This window comes from Metopolophium dirhodum, chromosome 6 (assembly GCF_019925205.1).
Source record: "Metopolophium dirhodum isolate CAU chromosome 6, ASM1992520v1, whole genome shotgun sequence".
Taxonomy (NCBI): domain Eukaryota; kingdom Metazoa; phylum Arthropoda; class Insecta; order Hemiptera; family Aphididae; genus Metopolophium; species Metopolophium dirhodum.
In genome coordinates this window covers 13217983-13228915 of record NC_083565.1, presented here as the reverse complement: position 1 = coordinate 13228915, position 10933 = coordinate 13217983, and the positions used below count along the sequence as shown (strand labels likewise).

The following is a 10933-nucleotide window of genomic DNA, read 5'->3' as shown; positions in this document are numbered from 1 at the left end:
CTGTTAGTTTGCAAAAGTTTGAAAATTAAATACTAGTTATTAAATTACATAAGAAAGTTTCAAACGTAACAATCTTTATTAGAGCTTCAGCTGCGTGTTCAAACGAAAGAACGAAATATTTACACGATACCATAATTGGCATAATTATTTATTACATTGGTATATGTTTATGTGTACCTACCTATGCAATAGGTTTTTAGATCACGTGGCGTATATAATAACATGTAATATTGTGTGCATAGCGTTAAGAGCGTCAATAATAATAATAATAATAATAATAACAAATAATAATACAATCAAAAAATTCGAGATGTTATTAAACACACTGATTATCATATATATATACAGAATAATATATAACGTAAAGTTATACGCGCAAGTATCGCAATGATAATAATAATTATAAATGTATAACCGTTTTAAAGAGGATGGAAAAAATTAACGAAACAATAGTTCACGAATTTTTTTTTAACATCACAAAATTACGACGACGTATACACACCTCAACATAATAATATGTGTGCGTATTATACCTCACTCGACGGTGTAAAACAAACCCGTTTCGTCGGCTCGCCGTTTATATTATACACCTAAATCGGACCCGATAAACGATAATATATACCTGTACACATAATATTATCATGTATGCCTACCCACCTGTTGGCCGTTACACATGACGTGCGTGATCTCGTTGGCCTGTCCGACTGCGTCTCCGACTGAGAGGGAAACGGCGGCGAAATACCGAGCGAATAGTTGCATAACGCACTTGCGATCGTATTATTATGATATCCACTGCACATCTGCACTGCGCGGGTCAACCCTTCTGCGGCAATTTCTGCTGCGCTCCTCGGACAACAATAATGACCCGTCTCCTAGGCCGTCCGAGCAGAATTTACATAATTATCTTAGATATATGTGTGCCCACCGCGCACTCACGTGGGTAGGGTGAGTTAGGCGTACCACCGGCCCACCTATATATAAACGTGCGCGATTAAACCGTGACAACTTGTGCAGCAATCGTCAACGAGAAAACGTCCGGTCGGGTCCAAAATATTATATATTATCTACGTGACGCCACAACCAGCCGCAAAAATGAACACCTCAGTGAGTACATCGATTTTGTTTTATGTTTTTATCGCGATCTTTGAAAATATATTACTATATGGGAATCTTTCAAGAAAACTGTACCGTTATTTTCGAATATGTTTTCACCGCGACAGCCGGTTTTCGTTCTTGAGCATAGATTCGTTTTGTCGATTTCTCGACGTCTGTTCGATTTTGTTTTTTTATATTACGAACAAATGTCATACTATAACTACTAACACTATTACAGTCACAAATGATTTTGGAAGAGAAATATAATTGTGGTAGAGATACAAACGTGTGTGACCATCAGAGACAACAAGCACCACCACGCTTGGCACGTCCCACATCTCACAATGCAAAATTCCAACTGCTATAAATTATTGATTAAAATCAATCATCAATAATTGATAATTATTATCATTTATTCACAATAAAAAATTACATAGAAAAATTGCCAGTCCGATGTAAATTATCTCAATATATTATATTTTAAATTTTAATAATTTGGTAGGTACCTACTTACCAATTAAAAAATATTTTTTCGTCAACATTATTTTAGTTTAAAAAAAAAACTCAAATATTATGTAACAAATAATATTATAGTCTGGTATAGTAGCTCATTACTTATGAGTTGTGAAAAATAAACTCATTTTTTTTCGGTCATAATTTAATGTGCTTTTATTATTATGTTTAAGGTTGCTATTCTTTTGACTATTCTCTCGGTGGCTGCTGCTACTCCACTGTTCTTCGGTCATCCAAAACAGTAAGTAAAATACATATTGTATATCTTTGGATAGTAAATAGTTTTTTTTTAAACAAACAATATTAATGGATTTCGCAGTGCATTATATGCATGAAATAACATGAATTATGTTTATGTTTTGTGTATATTAACTTTAAAATGTTTATCTGTATGATAATATAGTGAAAAAACGAGTAAGAAACTTTTAGATGCATTATATATTAGGTAATTTAAATGTATTGAACTACTCTAGTAAAATTTGTATCTAAATATAGTATAGATACCTAAACAAACATAATATGGTACACACATAAATATAATAAATTGTATGATATTTTTTAGTTTTTAAATCAGAAAAGTAGTAAAGCATAGTAGTACTATTGTATATAAAAAGAATAAATTATTTGATATGCATATTATATACATAATGTATACGTACTTACGTTTGAAATATTTATTATCATATCCTTTCTTTTAATTTCTGTGTTTTGAATCAATACTTGTAATAAATAATAATGAATACAAATATAGTTGTCTAAAATTTCTGATATGTTATTACTAGGTATTTATTAAGTAAATTATAGTAATTGTTTCAAGTTTTATTTTAATTTCTATAAAAAAATAGGTAACTAAAATCCTATTATAATACTAAACAAATTTCTTCAAATTTCGATTATTTTCTTATGAATATAAAAATATATACATGGAATCTAACAAATTTGAGTTGCTATACTTGTGGATTTCCCATAAGAACGACGTTTACCTAAAGGTAATACCTACCGATTTTTTTTTTATCTTAATACAGTGATGATTCTACACACAATAATTAAAATTTATTTGGAAAAATTCTTGCGCAATATCGTAAACTATGGTTATTATCGCCAATGTTATAAATCCCCATGGGCCATGAAAGTGCAGAGTAATAAGTTATGTAGGTGCACAGAATATCTACGTATTTTATAAATCTCGTTTTGACTACCTATTATTGATGACTCGCTCGCTGGTGATCATAATATTATTAAATATAACATTATTCTATATTGAAATTTAAATCTCTGGATAACTTGTGTAAGTCCGTGTTAATGACTCAGCATTATAAATTTATAAACATTTATTTTATCAAGAGTTAACCATTGTTTACGATTTATAGCGAACACCACGTTATCCATGTACCATACCATGTACACAAGGTTCCAGTTTACATCAAAGAACCCGTATACATTGAGAAGCCTGTCTACATATACAAGACCGTCGACCATCACGATCATCACTACCACCACGATGACCACTATAACCACGATGATCATTATGACAGCCATTATTGATAAGACTAAATTATAATAACGACTTTTAAAAGTTATAAATGTTTAAAAATTCAAGACCAATTTACTTTTGTAATATAATTATAATAGGTCATATGAACCGTAAACTTAAATCTCCTTTTTTACCATGTAAAATAATGCCTGTTGTTATTATTTCTTTCAATTTACCTCATTGCTTTGTTTAGTTTATTCAATATAGTTCTTAAACTGTTATTTTTTCTGCTCTTCGCGAAAACCATTAATTGTTTTAATTTGATTATTGGCTATTGTGTTTTATTAAAATATAGTATATTCAATAAAATGATGTGTTCCCCTGAACTACTAAATTATTTTCACTTACATTATGTAATTCGAATTAAGCTTTGTACTCATAGCTAAAACTTAAATATTGGACCAGGTATATAACTCGAATATACATTAGAATATACTTATGGAAGTTCCCTGCTTTATATTTATGTAAAAGTTTAAATTTTGTTTAAACATTAAAAATTAAAATTAAAATTAAATTCTATCTATGGTTTTTTTTAATTTTCGCACACCTTTTGGTGACAAAACATTTTTTCAAGAAATTATTATTATTTCATTCAAAATACAAGACGTATACAATATACATTTATTCAATACATTAATGCCGGGTCGCATAAAAATGTATTCCTTTAATGGTTCAATATAATGTAATCCGGACCAATCATGGCTCACTAAATATTGTTTAAGGGAGTAAGAGGTTAGGTCACTAATTATTTGTTAAATATTTAGTGATTGTTATGCAACCCAGCATAAATATCTTATTTATACATATAGGTATAACACTAGGTACTACAACTATTACAATTTAATTATAATAACCTCGGACACCTTGGGTTTACGGACCACCTATATTGGGAATTCGTGAACCACTGCAGCTGTACAAATTTTAAATTAAATATTTAGTCATTTTGTCTGCGACTCAGCGAGTACTTGTTTATTTGATTCCTCTTTGACCTCTATGTTGCGAGTTCCACTCTGACTTGTAACTCGGGTCATCTCTGCAGGCATTCGTTTGGATTTGGGCCGCAGTGATCATGGCGATATCGACTGCCCCGAGGTCGGAACTAATGACCGTCGTAAGCCCGAACAGTTATATTGTCATCCAGTTTATTTTGCTTATCGAATCAACCCCGCTGTCGTCATCATATCTGAGTATCTGACAGCCTTCGACATCATTTTTTTGTTCGACTTAGTGTGCGCTCTATGGTTATCGCACCAAATCGATCCGATCACAGAGACTTATACCATTTTACCCCCTCATAATAATCTAGAATTTTCCTTTTTCCGTTTATACATTTTTCTCTTTCCTTCGTTGTCTCCTATTTCCTTTGTGGTCATCTTGCATACATCCAAGTCGTCATCACGGTCGTCGTGCGTATATAGTGGCCTTCTCATCACTGTCAGGCGCTCTTCTCGGCCATCTCAATTCGTTACGATTGGTTATCTACCCAATCAAAATCTGTCGCTATGCTTGTTTCATGTCAATTTATCCAATATTCTTGGTTTCACTCGTAAAATCATATTCACACATAATGTTGAAAATTTAACACAAATTTTCTAATAAGATTTTTGTGTATACCATTTAAAAAGTATCGAAAATACATATTTTCAATATTTTTTTATGCGGGTTAAAGGGAATCGCACATTGGTCATTGTGTTTACGTAAAAGTATGTAGGTACTGCCTCTACCCGCTAATCGATCCACAAGAGTATGACTGTCGAACCCGCACTGTGTATTTGTGTCGATGATGACGATAACATTTAACATTTAAAGAAATAGAAATTGTAATCAAAAAAAAAAAAATACTTCTATAATACGCTAATAACGTATTTGTTGTTGAAGCGAATTAAACAATAATAATAAAAAATCCGTATACAGCCAAAACCGAGTGAAATTATTTTGAAAATGTTATCAAGTATAGAAACTGATAAAATAAACAGTTGGTGTAAATTTCAAGTACCTACAGTTATTTGACATCAGCAATATTTGGGACTCGGTGAATAAACGAGTTAAAGCGTATATTTTCTATAAACACTTAGATTATTTGTTGACCCTAATACTTTAGTTACTCTTTACAATAGTAATTGAATTAACGTCACTTGTGGCAGCATCATAATAATGTACACTGTACAGTGATAAAACTAGTGTTCGTGTGTTATTATTGTGATTATTAACGATTTCACCTCATCTTGTTTAATCAGCATCATTTGTAAGCGGAAAACGCTGCACATTCGCCCTCACTTCCGACCGCCAACTAAAGGTAGTGATTAAAGGTGTCCCCGCAGACATTTCAACTGATGAGCTGAAATCTGAATTAGAGGCATATCATTTTTATGTTAAATTAATTAAACGCTTTGGCACAACAGACAAACCAATGACAATTGCCTGGTTATCTTTTAAAAATAGAAAACTCCAATATAATTATAAGCTCAAGCTACAAACCTTCAAAAGACCGCCTTGAATCGTCCAATCAAAACCATAACCATACCATACCATACCATAACCAATACCGAATAATGAAGTATCACTGCCAGAGATTATGAGTTATAACGCAAAACATTAGTTGTAGCACATTCGCATTCCTAATCGTGTTGGTCAAACTCTACCCAAACATGACTCTCAAAACGGCTACGCAATTGTGGCACCTAGCACCCCAACTCATTTTCCAACATCTAACAGACATTGTCATTGAGGACCACGGTTGTACAGATTCATCAATACGTATACAATATACACCGAAAGACAACAATAATACACTGATTTAATGTGTCAACTCAATAGCAAAAACTATAAACGAAAGAGTTACAAAAATGATCATCTGCAATAGCGAGCATCGAAATTATTTACAAACAACTGCTGCACAAACAATAACCGGGTAAACTTAAAATCTACTATACAGGAGACTGCAGAGGGAATACCCTGATTTTTTAATGTGATACTTACTCGTTAATATTTTCAAATACCATATCATTTACATACCAAAATATCTAGTGATGTAATTATTGTGATTTGAGACGAGTGCCTCCAGTGTTTTTACCATAATATCAAACAAATCTTATAATTTATAAAGTTTGTACCTAATGTAAGTGGAAATCATTTAGTAGTTTAGGGAAACAAAAATGTTTATTTAATATACTATATTTTGAAATATTTTAATTTTAATAAAACACAATAGTCAATAATCAAATAAAAACAATTAATTGTTTTAGTGAAGAGCAGAAAAAATAACAATTTAAAAACTACAATAAACTAAACAAAACCATTAGGGAATTTAAATAAAATAATTAATAACAGGCATTATTTTACATGGTAAAAAAGGAGCTTTAAGTTTACGATTCATGACCTATTATAATTATATTACAAAAGTAAATTGGTCTTGAATTTATAAACATCTATATTCTATAACTTTTAAAAGTCTTTATTATTAGGTGTTATCCTTATCAATAATGGCTGTCATAATGATCATCATGGTCATAGTGGTCATCATGGTGGTCTTCGTGATGGTAGTGATGTTCGTGGTGATGATCGACGGTCTTGTATATGTAGACAGGCTTCTCAATGTATACGGGTTCTTTGATGTAAACTGGAACCTTGTGTACATGGTATGGTACATGGATAACGTGGTGTTCGCTATAAATCGTAAATAATGGTTAACTCTTGATAAAATAAATGTTTATAAATGTAAATGCTTAGTTGACTTATTAACATGGACTTTAAGTTATCCAGAGATTTAAATTTCAATACAGTATATTATAATATTATATTATTTCATAATATGATCTCGAGTGGGCCAGGAATAATAGCTAAATTTAAAACAATCCGTACAAAATACGCAGATGGAATTTATAAAATTGGTGATAAACCATAATTGATGATATTACGCGTTACTTTTTCAAATAAAATATAAAATGTTTATTTTGTATAGAACCATCCGGTTTTTACCATAAACAAATTGGTAGGTATAGGGAGCATGTCGTTATGTTCTTATGAAATCTCCACAAGTATTTCAACTAAATATTTACGATTACGTGTATACATTTTGAGATTCATAAGAAAATAATCGAAATTTAATGAAATTGTTTTAGTATTTAAATCATATTTTAGCTATTTTCCATAGAAATTAAAATAATATTTAAAACAATCACTGCAGTTTTTTTTACTTTATAAATACTAAAATACCCATAGTAATAACAAATCGGAAATTTCAGATGCAATATTTGTATTAGTTGTATTAATTACTAAAAGTATTATTGTTGATTCAAAGCACATATGTTACAAGAAAGGACATAATAATATGCATTTCATTATTTCAGTAAGTATGTGTCTATAATATGATATACAAAACAAATAACTTAATCTTCTTATATAAAACTATACTGTCTACTATACTACTATACTTAAATAGGTACTTGTCTGATTCAAAAACTAAAAATGTAAATACCATACAATATAATATATTTATGTGTGTAGTATAAGTTTGTTTATGTATCTGCACTGTATTTATATAATTTGTTTTAAAGTAGTTCAATAAATTTAAATTACCAATTATATATAAAGTATATATAAATACATAGTGCATTTAAAAGTTTTTTACTCGGCTTTTTACCATAATATATATTATATTGTATGATAAAAACTTTAAAATTGAAAGTTAAACAATAAACGTTCATGCATCATAATCCTTGTTATTTCGTGCATATTATGCACTGCAAAATCCATTAATATTCTTTGTTTTTTAAAAATAATTTATAGTCAAAAGAAATATAATATGTATTTTACTTACTCTTTTGAATGACCAAAGAACAGTGGAGAAGCAGCAGCCACCGAGAGAATAGTCAAAAGAATAGCAACCTTAAATAATTATAATAAAAGCGCATTAAAATATGACCAAAAAAAAATTTGTTTAATTTTAATGAGTTTTAATTAACTATTATACCAGACTATAATATGTGTTATATATTTGTGGTTTTTTTTTTAAATTAAAATATTGTAGACGAAAAGTTATTTTTTATTTAGTAGGTACCTAGGTACATACAAATGTATTAAAATTAAAAAGAGGATTTATATCAATTATAAACTAGCAATTTTTTTAAGTAATTTTATTTTGTAAATAAATAATAATTTGTCTATTTTAATCAATAATTTATAACAGATCACAATATTCTGCTTGAATTGTGCATTGTAGGCGTGGCAAGCGAGTTGCTTGTTATCTCTGATGATCGTATACACACTGCACGTTTGACTCGTTACCATAAGCATACCCTCAATTATTATTTATCTTCAAAAAGCATTTGTTACCAGTGCCGTATACAGGAATTTAATAGGGGGGGGAGGGGGGGGTTCATAATGATTACATATTATATAACAAATAAATTAATATAATAAATACATGTATATACTTGTAAGGAGTACATGTTAATATGTGTAAAGGCCCTGTTTATTACTATAGTCTATCGTAAAGTATCACATTTGTTCGTAATATAAACAACAAAATCGAACAGACGTCAAGAAATCAACGAATCGAAGCTTAAAAATACGTGTGAAAAACTGAAAAGGGGCTGACGTGGTCAGAACAAAATCAATAAACACGACACAGTTTTTTTATATAGTATTATAGTAAGATGATACTATACCAATAATATATTACAATGTAGGTACTCACTGAGGTTTTCATTTTTGCTGCTGGTTGTGGTGTCACGTAGATAATAATATATATATATATATTTAATAGTATATAGAGACGATCGGACGTTCTCGTTCACGATTAATGCACAAGTTGTCATGTTTTAATCGCACACGTTTATATATAGGTACGCCTAACTTACCCTACCCATGTGAGTGAGCGGTACCTATACGTCATAATCATGAATATTGTGCTCGGACGGACTAGAACGGGTTCGGGTTATTATTATTGTTCGTTTCAAGAGGAGTGCAGTTATAATTGCCCAGAAGGGTTTACCAGTGCAGCGCATATGTGCAGTTTAGTCGTATAGATATAATGTTATAATACGCGCTTGCATGTGCGTTATGCAACTTCTAGCTAGGTATTTCGCTGTTTGCCTCTGCGCTGGAGACGGCGGACAGGCCAACGAGATCACTTATACGGGTGTATCGTTACGTCTAACAGGTAGGTAAATAATATTATGTGTACATTAAGTGTAATATTATTTATTAAGTCCGATACAGTTGTATAATATAGTATATAGTACGCCGCCGAAACTGGTTTGTTCATCACCGGCATGTAAGGTTTATGCATTTACATATCATTATTATATTGAGCCGTTGAGGTGTACGTTCGATGTCGTACTGTCGTAGGCAGAGACTATAGGGGGTTGTGAGAGCGGCATACGCACCGGGTGCCACGACCCGCACAGGAGTGCCAAAATATATAATATAATATTATTTTAAATAAACAATTTGAATTTGTATTTTAAAAATGAATAGTAATATTATTATTATTTTCTATTATACATAGAATTTTCCGATTAAACACTAATATAGGTATATACAGTGACAAGAATAAATAGGAAAGGTGCTTAAAGTGAATCTTGGCACCGCGCGCTGATTTTGCTAAGCCCGGCTTTGGTCGTAGGTATAGGTACGTGGTGTTAAAAAAAAACTTTCGATCTATTTTTTCTTTAATTTTTTTCATCCTCTTTAAAACGATTATAAAATATAAATGTATAATTATTATTTATTATCATTGCGATATTGCCCGTATATTGCATTACGTTATTGAGTAATATTCTACATCGATATTTATAATCGGTCATGTTTTATAACATCTTGAATTTCCTGATTGTATATTATTACTGTTATTTGTTGTCGCTCTAAATGCACATAATATTATACGTGTGATTATAGATAGGTACACGTCACGTCGCGTGATCTTTTTTTTTTTTTTTTTTATTTATTTGAAGAAATCTACAATCTATACATGCTTTTTGTATAATAAGTAGGTTTGATATATGAAAGGTAAAATATGGTATGAGTAGTTAGATTAGGGAAGATACCCAGTGGTAACACCCTGTGCGTGATCTAAAAACGTATATTGGGCGATAATGGGCGTTTTGGCGTATTGCATAGATACACAAAATATATAATTCAGGGGCGTCATTTCAACATTTTAGATTCTGAGCGAAGCGATGAATGTATTGAATTTACAATGATGTGTGTTTTTTTTTTTTTTATTTTTTTTTTCTTTTAATTTTTTTATTTTTGTGTCTGTCATCACCTTTTAGGACAGTAAAAGAGCTTGGATTTTCTTCAACAGTAACTTTTCTGATAGGAAAGTGAATGTAGTTGGTACTTTGGGAGGTCAAAAGTAAAAATTTCCCAGTAGTTTTCAAAAGCGACGTGAAAAACAAAAGAAAAATTAAGGAAAAACGTGAATTTTTACGCAAAATCTGTTTTCGAGAAAATCGATTTTGGTTTTTGTTGTAACTCTAAAACAAATGACCGTAGGGACATGAAATTTTGACTGAATTTTTATGAGCGTCTGAAATTTATATTTTTACAACATTTGATATTCACTCGATTTCTCATGTAACAATTTTCTTATTTTATTGTAATTGAAAAACGAATGACTGTAGATACTTGAAAATTTCACTGAATGTTTATATTAGCATTATCTATACACCATAAAATTTTGAAAATATTTTGACTCTTTTTAAGCGGTTAACGGACATTACGGACGTTTTCAATTTTTTTAGTTTTTTTTTCTATAAATATCAATAAAATTTTTTTTTGTTGGGT

The 10933-nt window shown here is 30.5% G+C and overlaps 2 protein-coding genes across 2 annotated transcripts; one reads left to right on the top strand and one right to left on the bottom strand.

Annotated features, from left to right (window-relative positions):
* The first annotated feature begins 945 nt into the window (after positions 1–945).
* On the top strand, positions 946–3661 carry LOC132947231 (uncharacterized protein DDB_G0272718-like). Its single transcript, XM_061017472.1, has 3 exons — positions 946–1104; positions 1782–1849; positions 2979–3661. Exons 1-3 carry the CDS (start codon positions 1093–1095, stop codon positions 3151–3153), a joined length of 255 nt encoding a protein of 84 aa, XP_060873455.1. The 5' UTR covers positions 946–1092; the 3' UTR covers positions 3154–3661.
* A 2650-nt stretch (positions 3662–6311) lies between these two features.
* LOC132947120 (uncharacterized histidine-rich protein DDB_G0274557-like) lies at positions 6312–8968 on the bottom strand. Its single transcript, XM_061017317.1, has 3 exons — positions 8841–8968; positions 7962–8029; positions 6312–6808 (listed from the first exon to the last, which is right to left on the bottom strand). The coding sequence occupies exons 1-3, from the start codon at positions 8850–8852 to the stop codon at positions 6619–6621; spliced, it is 270 nt and encodes an 89-aa protein (XP_060873300.1). The 5' UTR covers positions 8853–8968; the 3' UTR covers positions 6312–6618.
* Positions 8969–10933: the final 1965 nt, after the last annotated feature.